Source organism: Petaurus breviceps, unplaced genomic scaffold (genome assembly GCF_028583685.1).
Source record: "Petaurus breviceps papuanus isolate PSGF00001 unplaced genomic scaffold, PetGlider_PUasm1.0 90603, whole genome shotgun sequence".
NCBI lineage: Eukaryota > Metazoa > Chordata > Mammalia > Diprotodontia > Petauridae > Petaurus > Petaurus breviceps.
In genome coordinates, this window is record NW_027187284.1 from 1,874,783 (window position 1) to 1,890,588 (window position 15,806).

The 15,806-nt window shown below is 36.1% G+C and overlaps 1 protein-coding gene across 7 annotated transcripts in view; it reads right to left on the reverse strand.

The window, feature by feature from the left end:
- Window positions 1–15,806, reverse strand: part of DMD (dystrophin) — a 2,504,498-nt gene that overhangs the window by 1,738,183 nt on the left and 750,509 nt on the right. For all 7 annotated transcript variants that reach the window (XM_069063824.1, XM_069063827.1, XM_069063826.1 and 4 more), the window contains 2 exons: window positions 6,644–6,832; window positions 5,883–6,064 (listed from right to left, as the gene is read on the reverse strand). In XM_069063824.1, coding sequence (XP_068919925.1) covers window positions 5,883–6,064; window positions 6,644–6,832 — 371 coding nt within the window. The remainder of the gene's footprint in view (window positions 1–5,882; window positions 6,065–6,643; window positions 6,833–15,806) is intronic.

The following is a 15,806-nucleotide window of genomic DNA, read 5'->3' on the forward strand; positions in this document are numbered from 1 at the left end:
CTGTCTCAATTATTTACACCTGGAGGCTCTTCAAACTATATAACCACTAGGCCTATGCCAGTATTAATTAATTCATTTGTTTTTGTTTTTACTTCAATAAATACTCACTCTATACAAGGTAATGTGGAGGATGTTCAGAAACAAATGAGCTGTGATCAATGCCTTAGTAACTTACATTCTTAGGAGGAAAAAGAGGAAAAGATCGTAGGGGAGCAAATATTTGAATCTATTGATCTGGTGGAAGCATCCTGATGTGAGGCAAAGAGTTATGATGAAAGGATTAAGTTTGCAAGATTTATTTAATGCTCTAAACTTTTATAAAGGAAAAAAAATAAAGAAAACAAAAGAGTAACCTACTACCATGATGATATTTCCTCCATTTTGCCCATGAGAAATGGAGGCAAACAGAGGCTCAGGGACTTGGTCAGAATCCCATGGCTAGTGACTGCCCGAGGTCCCATAAGGACTTGGGTTTTCTGACTTCAGACCCAGTGCACTATCTATAATATTTTGCTGTTGTTTTTTCTATATGTCTACAAAGCTTTCTCACAAAATATCTGAGAACTTCTATTAATGTTCTTCACTGCCAATAGTGCCAATCGTGTTGCATTAACAGAATAAAAGCTAAGTGAAATCAGAAGATATGTTGTATGAAAATACTTTCAAAACTATACTCTGTATTACTTTCATCTTTCAAACTTTACCCTTTTCATTTCCCCTCCCTCCTCCTCTGCCACATCAGCTGAAAAGGTTATTTCCTCTTTAAATTTAAGAAATTTCAACCCATGGAAGTCCTACATTGACAGTATGCTTTACCACAAATTAGTTAGGTTTCAATAGATTGATGCCCCTGCACAAAATTGAAATATACTGTTGGGTAGTTCTAATTATTAGGTAATTTTTCTTAGAATTGAGTTAAAATCTGGCTCCTTCTACCTTTTCACCCATTAGAAATGGGTATGACCTTTGAAATTATCAAAAAAAATAAGTTTAAACCTTATTCCACATGACAGCACTTCAAAGATCTGAAGACAGCAAGCATGTTTCCCTATGGTTTCCTTCTCCACATTAAATATTTGAGCTCTCTCAAAATAATTCCTCTCTATTCTCTCACTTTTTTTCCCTCACCCATATCTCCCTTTAGATATATGTCCTTCAAACTCAAAGCAAGTAACATTTAACTTATCATTTCCTCCACCAAACTACCTACTTCTGATTTCGCTATTTCTGGTAAGGTCATAACACAAAATTCTATCTCTGAGAACCTCAGCCAAATACAAACACACCTTCCTTTCCCCCTCAAAGTTCTTAAAGCTGTATACCACAAACTGATGTAACTAAGGAAACAATAAAAAAGCAACAATAATACAATCACTGTTCAAATTCCAGCAAAAATCACAATAGTAAGAAAAATTGCTTTTATTGTCATCAGTGAGGTAATTTAAATCCAGTCATCAAAGTTCTCATTCTTGTTTATGTCATCACAGCACTCAACTATTAATTGCTGCTAGCTTTTCTTCCTAAATTTTTCTTTAGCCCAATTCTCTATGTCTCCACTCTGTGTACCTTCTGAAGTATTCCATGAATGCTAAATTACTAATGAATTAAAATGGAAAAAAAAGATATTAATATCCAAATTCACTTGAATTGTAAAGGAAGATCTGCAATCATTTCTTCATAATAATATAAACTTCTTCTTGTAATGTTTGGCCTAATTTTTAAAAATATTGCCAAAAAACCCCCAGATTTCAATCCTAAGAAAAGGTCGTCTAGTACATGAAGAATTGGCTTATGGAACAGATAAGATAGTAGCAGAAGGGTCTACTCAATGACAGTCAAGAGACAGGGCCAGGTGAGACATGACCAGCTGTGTGCTGGGGAATGTGAATGGCAAAGATTGCCAAAGAAAGAGTTTAGGCAAGAACTAATTTATTAAAAGACAGGGATAGAACAAGGATAGAAACACCCAATAAGTGACAAGGTCAGGTCCATATAAATCCACGAGGGGAAAACTACCTGACATAAGCAGATAATGCACAGGTCTTTCTTGGTCTAATGTCAAAATAACTTGGCTTATGCTATAGGGGGGCAATTGGAGGTGGAAGGAGCAGAGAATCAGGGCAGGAACAGATTTCAACATCAAAGCCTAGTCAGGAATATAGTTCATCCAATTAAGGCTCACAGGAACTTGTCAATTTGCATTGTCTTTGATGCTTTAAATAAGTTAAAGCACCACATAATAGGCATTTTAAGGGCCCTGTATAAGTTATGTGGGCTCTGACAACCAAATTTTTCATTACCTCCCGTCATCACTATCAGTCAATTAGTTGGTCAACAAGGATTTATTAAGCATTTACTAGGTGCCAGGAACTGTACTTTGAATGGTTCAAGGTCTCTATGAATATGAATTTAACAGTTGCTGAATAAAAGAAAGGAAACTTGTGATAATGTTGAAGAAGAGGAATAAGAAAAGAGGGAAAAAGAAGAGGAAGAGGAGAAAGAAGAGGGAGAAGGGGAAGAACAAGAACCAAGAGCAAGAAAGCTGGCGTATGCACATTCATACACATTCAGCTTTGTTGTTTTTCTTCCTCTTCCTTTTTCTCTTCCTCCTCCTCCTACATCTTCTTTGTCTTCATCATCTTCTCCACTTCCTCCTCCTTCTTTCTTCTTCCTTCTTCTTTGACATTACCATTAATTCCCCATATTCATTATAGCAACTAACTCTATGTTTGTAGAAATCTTGATATATGCAAAGCATAGCTCCTGGCACATAATAAATCCTTATTGACTGACTGAAAGAAAAATAAAATATTCAAAATATTCAGGTGTCAGAATCTGCACACCTTGTAAGGGGCCTTTATAAAGGGCTTTTTAAATCTATATTGTGTAGAGCTTTAAAGTGGCAAGCATAATGACAATTGTCTAGTTTCCTGTGACCCTTAATTGTACGTACTGTATTCCCGACTGGGCTATGATGTTTTAGTTTGATGCTGGCTTCTCTTGCCTTGATTCTCTGCTCCCTATGACTCATAACTGCCCCTTCGCCACCCCAAACTGAATATATATGGACACTGATACTCACATCTATATCTATCTGTACAATGTACATATACATCTGTTCACACACATATACAATATACATGTGTACATATGTATTTGTGCATGTATAACAAATGTATATATATATATATATATATATATATGTAGGCACATTATCTATTTATGTTAACTATACCACTCTATAGAGGCTGTCCTGTCATGGCACCATTCAATTTAACTTTAGGTAAGTTTCTGCCTATTTTCCTTCCATTTTAAGGTTCACAAAGTCTTATGCTTCACAGGAGTCTCTCAGCCTAGTTATGTACTGTAGGTATTAGACACCCCATATTTGCAAATGAGGAAAGGGAATCTCTGAAAAGTTGAGTGAAGAGTCACCTTTGGATACCCACCTAATATAGAAGAAAGAGAAGGGCATGATCCCAGGTACCCCTAAATCTGAGATCCAGTATTTCATTTGCTCCATTATTCTACTATTACTGAAGTTGTTTTTGCTAAAAGACATTTTTACTTTGTATTGCAGCCAAAGATACAAAGAAGATAATCTACTGCAAGCTGCTCATCACCAGGTTGTTATTTACCCATTTTGTTATAAAATATCTTACTCAAAGTTATGCCAGCCAATTGGCTGGCATAAATAAATTGACTTTTCTATAACTACAATGATGTTTAAAAAATATTTTAAATTTTTTTTTATTAAAACAGAAAATTTAACAAAAGGAACATATTAATCTCAAAAACTGGTTTTGGTAAGTTAAAAATTTGGGAGCAATTCTTGATCAATTGGTGAGGAGAGATTCAGAGAAAAAAATGGGCACTGTAAGAAAAATAAGCAGAATTGTATTAGTAAGCTAATGTGAAGGGACTGAGGAGAGATAAGTTTTGGAACAGCCTCTAAAGAGTGGTATAGCTAATTGATTAGGGAGGACTGGAATGATTAATTACTCTGTTGCCATGAGGGTCTAGTTAAGATGAGATAATATGAATTTGAAGTGGATTCAATCAGCATAGTTTCATGATTTTTTCTAATTCCATGTTTCAGCAGCACATAAATTGGAGTGAAGGAGGTGGGTGGTGGGAGTAAAAGTAATTCAATACTGGGTATTGACAAGGCACAATTGGTTACAAGGAAAGAATTTTTAGAGTATAGTGTAGATTTGAATTGTTTCACCATGGGATTGAGACAGGCAAGGGAAGAGGAGTAAGAGAGAAGGAACCATGATCTAGGAGGGAAGAAGGGGTGCACAGAATGAAGATAATGATAAGGGATAAGGATCAAGAAAAGACACAGGGAAAGATGGAATGTTAAAAGGTATGATCATAAAAAAGGAATTTCAAAGTTCATGAACATGAAAGTGGAACAAGAATAATGGCAAGATAAGGAGAATGACAATTTCTGGTATGTAGGGTATGTAGCTGAAGTAGCATGAAAGAATTGGTAATGGAAATGGAGCAGATTGAGAAATTGGGTATAAGAGGGAACATCAATATGTGTAGTATATTCTCCAATTGAACCTGAATTTGGGGTGGGTGGGAAGATTGGAAAACTGGCAATAAACTCATTGAGGGAGGAAGCAGAGCATCCTAGGTATTGAAATAAAATGGCCATAAGGAACTGGATTGGAAGTGGCTGATTTATAAGGTTAGAGGGGGACTCTGGAAGTATCAGTGGAGAAGGAAAGAGTATTCTGAATACCCCACCAGGGTCTTTCAGGTTCTTAGAGTGTGAAGGTCACGGGTGGTAAAGAAAGCAGTGTCATCAGAAGGGGCTCAGGTCTCAGTGAATTTCAGCCAATGGAAAGAGTAAAAAGGAAAGAGATTTATTCCTCAGAGAATTCCTAGCTTACTTCAAAGCAATTAAGGTATCACTTCTAGGCAGAGACATGGCACAGTGCATAAAGCCCTGGACCTGGAGTCAGACATTTGCTAACTGTGTGAACACAGAAAAGCTATTTTAACCTCAATTTCCTCAACTGTTAAATGGGGAAAATAGCACCCATATTCCACTGTTGTTGTAAAGTTCAAATGAGGAAATATTTGTAATACATTTAGCTCAGTTGTTGGCACCTAATAGGCACTATATGTCTGTTAGGTATGATGCTGATGACATTGGATAAAGTGTTAGTGTGGTCCATATACATCAAGGAGAGTACCTACAGTGCTTAATAAAAAATCCTTGACTTGTTGAAGCATTCTATAGAAATATGTTTGATATATTCAATACCATATTTGACATTTCATCACTTTTCAGTTAAAGTGAAATATGATTGCTTAGGTAGGCTACACATGTCTACACAAAATAGTACAAATCAAAGGAAAATCTTCCAAATTACTGTTTTCATTTCTTTTGTAAAAGAAAAATACATATTTCAGAAATAAGTCTCAAAAGTTATTTCTGACTAATTTGATATATTTTTAGAAATCTAAGAGGATTTCAAAAGAGTTTTGCCTTACATGTATAAACAAATGAATCTTTAGCTTTTCAAGGGTAATTTCTTAAGAAAAGAATATCTCAATTACCTTTTTAACTGCATTGAAATAATAAATGCATATATTTTCCTCATAAGTTTTATTTCATTTTTCTGTGCTTTAATTTCTTAGGAAATAACCTGGACAAAAATTTGATTTATATTTAATAATATGATGTTGCCTCCTAAAACATGAAGTGGTAGATAACTGTTCATTTGATGAACATTTCTACTCCAATAAACATATTCTAAGCTTGGTGATATACTTCAGATTCCAAATGCAACAATATCCTTTAGATGAGAATCCTAGAAACAGCCACCAAATTGAAACCCCCTTTTGCTCTTCTCCTCACTTACTTGCTTTGTTTTTCCATGCTGGCGACCCTGAGGCATTCCCATCGAGAATTGAGGAGATTCATTTGTTCTTGGACTTCACTTTCTTCATCTTCTGAGAGCTTACCAACTCTGATCAGTTGGCTTCCTAATTGCAGAACATTGCCAACTCGTCCCTGGTGAGCTGTTAATTCCATCATATAGCCCTGCCACAAAAAGAGGCTGATAATTTTGAATAATACCTTTAGGATGTTAGAGTTTTTTTCACCCCACATTTTTTTAAAGATTAAATCCTCCAATGGAACTCTTAAATTTTTATCAATTTTTCTTTAAAAAATGGATGGTTGATCATGAGTCTTAGTTTAGTTTTGAGTTAAAACCAAGGTTAAAATTAATATTAGGCAAATGGAGATTTTAAGTTATGTATTTTTCAATAAAAGATCAACATATTTTAAAATATCAAAAATCAAAATGTATCAAGAAGCAAGGTCAGATAATATTCTTATAATGAATATTAATGCACTAACAGTTATAACATCATAGATTTGCATATAGAAAGGATGTTATTATTTCTTTAGTCTGACCTCCTCATTTTTCAGATGATAAAACCTTACCCCAGAAAAGCAAAGTTAATTGCTGCTAAAATTTATACTAGTATTAAGAGGCAGAGCAGGTATTGGAACCAGATGCTGTGACTCCAAATCCAGACGTCTTGGGCCCTAAGTATAGATTGATGACACTCAAAAGGGTGATGGATACATGACTTTAATAAAATGATTTTTTACCTCATGGGTATGAAATTGTTCTTTGACTTCTTCAACATCTTTGGAAATTTCACCTTGTGCTTGCAAAGCATCTTCAGCAGACAGAAGCCATGTCAGTACTTCTTCTAAAGCTGTTTGGTAGCTATCCAGGTTTACTTCAGTCTCCATCAATGAAGTACCCAAAGCCTTCTCATCAGGAACTTCCAAATGCTGCACAATAAAATAAATCATGTGTTGTACAATTAGTGTCTTTTCAGACTGTTCTAGTACATTAAGCAATAAATAGAAAGAAATATTTAAAATGCAAGGAAAAAGGCCATTTGTATTACACAGATATGATTTAGAGATGCACATAACTAAAAAGCTACAATTTAATAGCTTTAGTAAAAAGGCATCCAAAGAAGTCAGTTGAAATACAGATCAGTTCGACATATCCACTAAATGTATCCTGCATTGTTGAAGAGTGTAAGGCTATAAGATTTCTTAGGTTACCTAGAATATCATAGAATTGGGCACAGAACAAATGCCCTTTTATAGTGAAATGTGCATAAGGGAAGAGTTTGAAACATGGAGACCCGAGGAAGAAGGCAAGTCAAAACAGTCAGCAGTAACAGTGAAAAATCATAGGCATTATTTAACAGTCCTGAATACCAAGATCATTCAGAGGAGATGTGGGCTAAAGGGAAGAAGAAGTAAAATAGGAAATGGCAGAATACTAAAAATGTGAAATCTGTACTTACCTTTGTCTATATTTTGAAACTCCAACTTGACATTTCAGATTTGCATTTTCAAACTGGGTGCATATCCTAAGTTTCTATATTTCCTAGCACAGTGGGATGATTGCAGTGTTTGATTCTACAAATTTTTTTGCCATTTTGCAGTTTTGTACCCTGACAATTCTGCAATATTGCCAATGCTTTTTTCATAAAGATGGCATAAAAATAATAATCTCCATTTTTCCACGAGATAATATTATTTTTTCCTTGTCATTATAGAACTGTCAGGAACATTTAATCTTGATAGTTAAGATCTATATTAAAATAATATGTGGAATGTTCAAACAATATTATTTTAGGTAGGACTTTCCACTCAGGGACTTTCCTAGGGATTCAAGGATTCAAACAAAGAGTAGCTATGTTTTTTTCTACAACAGTGTCCTCAAACACATTTATACAGTTGAAATGAGGCAAAACTGAACATAAATGACAATCTAAAAGGGAGAAAGAAGTCAGAAACAAAGACTTTGGAGCCATATGTGGAAAGGGAGGGAGGCAATTCCACAGAGGATAGTGACATGGGAAGAAAACTCAGAAAACATCTGTCATAACCTAGACACAAACAGGAATCACCTCTATAGCATTTCAAAGAAGTGCTCTATTACAAAATTCTCCAGTGAAAGAGAACTCAGAAGTTCTTTAGTCAATTGCACTTTTTGGTACCACTAATTTAGAATATTTTCCTTTACACTGCATCTAAATCTGCTTTTCGTAGCTTCTAACCATTATTCTAGAATGAGTAGATCTCTTTCATATTTCAGCTTTTCAAATAGCTGAAGGCACTTATCATGTACTCTATGAAATTTTTCTTTTTCAAGGTAAACATTCCTAGTTTCTTTACCAGATTCTCATATGACACGACCTTGAGGCTTTGACTTTCCCTTGGTTGTGCTCCACGTTATTTTTTAAATGTCTTTCAAAAAAATGTTTCACCCATAATAGAATGCAGTACTTCAAACATGATCTGAACAGGAAAATTTTCACCTCTCTTGTCCGGGACAATGTGTTTCTGTGAATGCATTTTTTTCCTGGTTGCAGTCTAATAGTAGAACTCACTGATCTTTTTCACATGAATTGCTGTCTAGTCATGGCAGGCAGTATATGAAGTTAATTTTTTAAACAACAATGTAGGACTCTATATTCCTACCTTTTTCATTTCATCTGATCAACTCTTCATTCTAGCCTGTCAAAACCTTTTTAGATCCTTGAATTTGTGATCCAATGCGTCAACTATTTAGGGTGCCTTAAAATCTGGAGGACTATGGCTGGCCACATACACACAGTATAGGTTAGAATGTAGAAAGACAATTAAGGTGGAAGGAAGGTAATGCATTTCTAGAATAGCCTTAGGATTCACTTTATTGCTGTCATTGTTTTTGTTATTTTTTTTTTGGCTCTTGTTTTTCCTCTTTCCTTTTTTGTTTGAGTGAGAGAACAAAGATGTTTGGAGTTTCTAGCCCAAAATAAGGTAGTTATATGAAATAAAAGATTGTAATTTTAGAGAAAGGATTAAATGCCTGTGGACTCTACTTAGTTGGCTGTCTAGTTTTTTTGTTTGTTTGTTTGTTTGTTTTTTTTCCCAAAAGAGCTGTACCTGGAAATAGCAACTTGAGACCAGCAGATCACTAACCACCTGGTAGACACCAATAGCTACTTCTTTGGAATTATATATCTAGCAGAGTTAGGATAGACCAATCATTAGTGCTTTCTCCAACAGACATCTTTCCATATTAACAATCCCATGAATATTTTTTTGTGTCTTATCTTTCTTCCAGTCCCAAATACATCTAATTGCACTATTTTCTAATCCTTATATCTCCACCTTAACCAGAGTAATAATATAAGGGGTACCCTATCCTCCTATTGGAATAAAAGCTCTTAGAAATTTGTAGCTCAACACAGACCTTTATTTAGGAGTTTAATAACAGCCTTTACTGCATGCCTACTTTGAAAATTATTATTCAAATAATCTTCCACAATGCTAAAATACAAATTGCAGCATTACCATTACAATATAATGAATTGTAGCAGGCAGCCATATCTACTGCACAATACAAATTAAAAACTAAAATCTTCATAACCTATTTCTGTTTATACATACTTGACATTCACTAAAGAAGCTGAGAAATAGCATAGAAGACAAAACCTTAAACCAAGGACATTATTTCTGCTAACCATAAATTCTGCATCCAAATGGCTTTGTTTGAAGTTATGCACATAATAAAACATTTACAATGAGAGTTTTAAAGAAAAATTATTTCAAATAATGAATAAACTGAGGTAACTTTCTTTAAATAATTCAATTAATCATTATTGATAGTAATAAATTAAAATCTACCTACCTATGATTACCTTCAAAAACATTTCTCTCTTCCTCCCCTCCTTTTCCCTCTTTTTTCTTTCTCTCTCCCTAAACTGATTCTTTGAAAACAGAACAAGGGAAATCATGCAACTAGAAAGTCTAATAGCTCAAAGCATGCAAATTTTCAGTGGAGATTTTGAGGAAGAACCCCACATATTTTGAATGCTTACTTTTAACAGAATATGGAAATAAAGACAGAGAGATGGTGTTATATTGTCAAGAATAGCAGTGAAAAAATCTCATTGCTTTATAATTTCTGAGTGCAACTGAGCATGTGAACATCTTGGGCATACATTGGAATCAATGAGGAGAACTATCTGGGTAAACTCAATCTCCATTTGTATCACATGATTTTTTTCCCCAATAAAACCTAACAATATTAAAGAAAGCCTCAAACTTTCCAAGCGGAAATGCTGGAATTGCCTTTTTTTCATGATAACATTTTTGATTTTCTATGGATCGAGTATATTTCCTATCTTTCCTCACAAAATAAGTTTTACTTGTTTATGGCACTTGGGAATATTATGGCCCAGTAGTCTAAGGAAAATGTGGGTTCATATCTAGAATCTCACACTGCCTGGTTGAGATCCTGACAAGTCATTTATCCTCCCTGTGCCCTCAGTAATTTACTGTGTCAAAAGTTTACCAGAAAGGAATGCAATATTATCCAGTTTAAACAAAGCCTGCTTGGAAAATTCAGAATTATGCAAGAAATAAAATTAAATAGAACTGAAATCCATTTACTTATTGACTTTTAAAACTATATTCATTCCTAAAAACTTTCTTTAGTTTCGTTTAGCCTACATTTCTTAGGCTTAAATGTTGCATCATTGTATCAAAGTATACACATTCCCTAAGGGCAAGAATGTTGTTATAGTCACAAAATCACAATGTTATTGAGTCACAGAATTTTAGTGTGGGAACAGATCTCAGAAGCCCAAAAGTTACCCTCACTATAGCATCTCTAACAAGCAGTTATCCAACCTTTGCATCAAGTAGGTGTATTCTGGTTTCTCCTTAGGCAGTCTAATACAATTGGGTCATATTTCTTTGTTAGGGAGTTTTTCCTGACATCAAACCTAAATTTGCTTGCTTTCAGCTTCTACCCACTGTTATTATTTCTGTCCTCTGGGACTAAATTGAACAAATCTGATTTCTGTTGCATAGAATAATTTTTCAAATACTGAAGATAGCTATCCATACAATTTACTTGCTCTATTCTCCTTCAACCCCCACATAATCTTCAACAGATTATATGTCTTGTATGGTTTCAATTGATCTTTATTTGGCATGAATTTAAGACTCTTCACCATCTTGATTAATTTTTAGAATATTAATATTATTGCTTCATTGTAGTACACACAAATGGACTCAAAATTCCAGATGTTATCTGAGTAGGGCAGAATATGGAGAGACTGTAACATTGCATTACTGGAAAATATATCTCTCTTGTCTTTGTCAAGTCCAACCCCTCTGTGTGTTCTTTACATACTATTCTCTACAATTTTCTCTAGCAGATTCCCCATATTACAATGCCCATTTCCCCTTTAACTTTCTTTTTTTTTTGGTTTTTATTTTTTTAATTTGTTAATTGCTTTATTAACTTTTGATTTACATCATTCATTTCTGCCAGATTTTGAGTTACAAATTTTCTCCCCATTTTTCCCCTAACCACCGCCCCAAAATAGCAGTCCCACAGGATATCCCCTCCTCCAATCTGCTCTTTCCTACATTTTCTCCCATACCCCTTTCTACTTTTCCAGTAGGGCATGGTGGATCTCTATGCCCCGGCGCCTGTATATCTTATTTCCCAATTAATGTAAAATAGTATTAATAATAGTGTATATATTTAAACATTTGATTTAAAACTTTGAATTTCAGATTTATTCCCTTCCTCCCTTGTCACCCACCTTTACTGGGAAGATAAGCAGTTCAGTATAGGTTGTACATGTGTAGCTAATGCAAAACAAAAGACTGACTATATTTCCCTCCTTCCTATCCCACCTCCCACTGGTTCTATTGTCTACTTTGATCCCGTCCCTTTTCATAAGTGGGTGCTTCCAACTTCCCTTCCCCCTATCCTGCCCTCCCTTCCATCATCCCCCCTCTCATCCCCTTCCCCCCTACTCTCCTGTAGGATGAGATACCCTATTTGGTGTGTATTTCATTCCCTCCCCAAGTCAAATTCAATGAGAATAAGGTTGAGCAATTCCCTTTTGCCTTCCTAGTCTTCCCTTCCATTGCAATCATTGTTCCTTGTCTCTTCGATATGGGATAGTTTACTCCATTCTGTCTCCCCATCTCCTCTCATTATATTCCTCTGACCTCATAATTTCACCTTTTAAGTATCATCCCTTCCTGTTAAATTGATCCTGTGCTCTTTATCTATGTATACACATGCACATATGTATTCATATGCCCATAGACCCTCACATATAGATATATATATTTCTATTTTCTTCAACTATTTTCATACTGAGAAAAGTTTCATCAGTTACAATTATTGTTTTTCCATGTAGTAATATTAATAGTTCAACTTTGATAAGTTCCTTATGATTTTTTTCCCTGTTTACCTTCTCATGCTTCTTGTATCTGAATGTTAAATTTTCTATTCAATTCTGGTTTTTTCATCAAGAATTCTTGAAAGTCCTCTATTCCACTGAATGACCACATTTTCCCCTGAAATATGATACTCAGTTTTGCTGGGTAGGTGTTCTTGGTTTTAACCCCAGCTCCTTTGACCTCTGGAATATCATATTCCAAGCCCTTAGATCCCTCAGTGTGTTCGCTGCCAGATCCTGGGTTATCCTGATTGTTTTTCCACAATATTGAAATTGTTTCTTCCTGGCTGCTTGTAATATTCTCTCCTTAATCTGGGAATTCAGGAACCTGGCTATAATATTCCTAAGAGTTTTCTTTTTGGGATCTTTTTCAGGAGGTGGATTCTTTCAACCTCTATTTTGCCCTCTGGTTCTAAAATATCAGGGCAGTTTTCTTTGAGAACTTGCTGGAGGATGATTTCTAGGTTCTTACTTTAATCATGGCTTTCAGGTAGTCCAATAATTTTAAAATTACCTCTCCTGTATCTATTTTCCAGGTCAGTGGTTTTTCCCAGGAGATATTTCACATTGCCTTCTATTCTTTCATTTGTTTGTATCTGTTTAACAGCATCTTGATTTCTCCTAAAGTCATTAGCTTCCATTTGCTCCAATCTAATTCTGAAGCAATGATTCTCCTCATTGAGCTTTTGAGATTCTTTTTCTATCTGGCAAATTCAGCTTTTTAAGTCATTCTTCTCCTCATTGCCTTTTTGAGCCTCTTTTGCCAATTGAGTTAGTCTATTTTTTAAGGTGTATTTTCCTCAGTCAGGCTGATAACTCTCATTTTGTAATTTTCTTGCATTGTTCTCATTTCTCTTCCCAATTTTTCCTCCACTTCTCTTATCTTCTTCTTAAGGTTCTCTATGTCCTGTAACCAGCTTGTGTTTTCCTTTAAAGCTTTTGGAAGAAGTCAGAACTTTTCACTGTCTTCCTCCTGTTCCATGCTTTGCTCCTTTTTGTCCCCAAAATAGCAGTCTAATGTTGGAATCTTTTATCTGCTTGGTTTCCTTTGCGTGGTCATGTCGCCGCTCAGTCATTTGACCCCTGGGCTTTTTGCCATGGCAGAACTCTGCCACCAGACAGGGGAGCTTTCATCCTAAACACTGGGGTTTTCTCAGTTGCCAGTGGTATTAGATGGGTGCCCTCTTTCAGGCCTCCACTGCTCTGGCAAGCTGGACACATGCCGCAGGACCTCCACCCTAGACAGCAATCCAGATCCTAGCAGGTAAAAGCAAGAATGACTACCCCTCAGACTGGTCACTTGGCCCCCCTACACTCTGTAGGCTAGGAGCTGAAGCTGCCACATGGAGCTAGCTGGCTGTGCTGGTATCTCAGAGGCTTGTTGCCCCAGGGGCAAAATCTGATGCACTCCCACTTACTGGGTTCCAAAGTCCAGACTGCACTGACCTCTCACTTTTGTCTTTCACATCTATGTGTTCATAATTCTGGAAATGGCTACAGCTGCTGGTGATCTGGAGTCCCTCCAGCCAGAGGCTGGTCAGACCTGCCCTGGGGCTAAATCCTCTGGCTCACATGTGGCTGGGCTTAGCCAATTCCTGCCGGCCTGCCAGGCTGTCCTCAGTGGGAGGTTAGCTTCTCTGTGTCATTTTGTGGGTTCTGCAGCTCCAAAGTTTGTTCAGAGTCCCTTTCTTACATTGATTGGGGAAGGTGGAAGCAGGAGCCGCTCAGAGGTCCTGGCTTCTACTCTGCCATCTTGACTCCCTTTTTTAACTTTCAATCTTTCCTTATCAAATGAGCATTTTTTTTTATTGGTTACTGACAAACACAATTATATTTCTTCCATCCTTAAAAAAAGACAAAACAAAATTCACTCGATGTGACCATCCTCATTAATCACTGCCTTTTTGTTTCCTTTTCATTGCTAAACTCCATAAGAAAGTCATCTACATTACCTTACTCAACATCCTTTCTTTTTGTTGCAATATGGCTTTCAATTTCATCATTTGACTGGAACTACTCACTCCAAAATTACTAGTGCCAATTCTAATAGCCTATTCTCTTTCCTCATCTTTCTTAAACTTCCAGATAGCCTTTGAGGTTATTAATAATGCTTCTTCCTTGGTACTCTCTTTTTTTTTTTAGATACTGCCCTCCTGGTTCTTTTCCTACCTGTCTGATCTCTCTTTCTCAGCATCCTTGGATGGATCTTCAAAGAGCTTACATCCATATTTGGTTGTTCCCCAAAGTTTTGTGTGTGGGCACCTTTTCTTTCACTCTACAAGTTCACTTTGTAAACCAGCTCCTATGTGTTCAATTATCCTATTTAAGTTTATGATTACTATAGCTTTGCCTGTTTCCTCACACATAACCAGCTACCTTTTAGACACCTTAAATTGGATGTCTTATTGGCATCTCAAACTCAACCTGTCTCAAGCAGAACTCAGTATTTTCTTCCAATCACTCCCCTCCTTTCAAATATCTTTCTTTCAAAGGTGCTCCCACAATCCCAGTAAACCTGGACTGCAACCTCAGTGTCATAGTCAATTCTTCTGGCATATAGAAAATTTGTGTTGAATTTAATTGGTCCTTGGAAGGAAGATACAGTTCATGAACATGCCATAATCTAAAGAGTCTGAGTTTAATCAAAACCAACAAAAGTAAAATGTTGCTGGAAAAACCCTGGCTACTTCATTATCATCTCCTTGCAACAGTGGAATGCAGTGGATATCCAGGTATCTTATGATTGTGGAGCCTAGTATCTTTTCACCTAGAAATGCTTTTCATGGTTATAGCTAAATATTAGAATAAAGCAGGCTTCTTTCTGGTAAGAAGTAGAGTGAAAGGCCCAGGCTTAGGACCATCATTGGAAAGTGGGGAAGTTCTAGCTGGACTGTGGCTAAGGGGAACTTAGGACAATGGATTCAACTTTGAGGGCCCAGAAATATGTGTGGCACATCTTCTTGCTTGTGTGTCTCCTACACCTCTCCAAGTCTACCATGAAGCTGACTACCCAAACCTATTACCAGATGCTGCTTCATTAGGCCAAGTACCTTAAGTTTATCATCTGTGGTCTCCTGATAACTAAAAGGTAGAAATACTCTAAGTCTCTGAAGGACTTGGGTCCACATTTCACCCTCCTTTGGACTGTTCTCCCCTCTTCCATGGTGTACTGGTCTTGGCACCAGTCCCCATGTTGGAGGTGATTCTCATATCACTTCATAGTCAAAGATAATATCCATGTGATCACTTATCACTACCAAATTAATGAGAAGATGTAATCTGAATCAGCATATATCAGGTGAAAATTGTATAAGTTACTGCCTTTGGAAGCAGAGGCAAGTAGTGTTATTATTATTATGTTTTTACAGATGTGAAAATAAGACTCTAAGTATCAGGCTGGGAAACTGAATATGGCACTAGATCAGAAGTTAGAAGACATGACTTTGAATCTCCACTCTGAGACTTTTTCTAGGCCCCAATTTCCT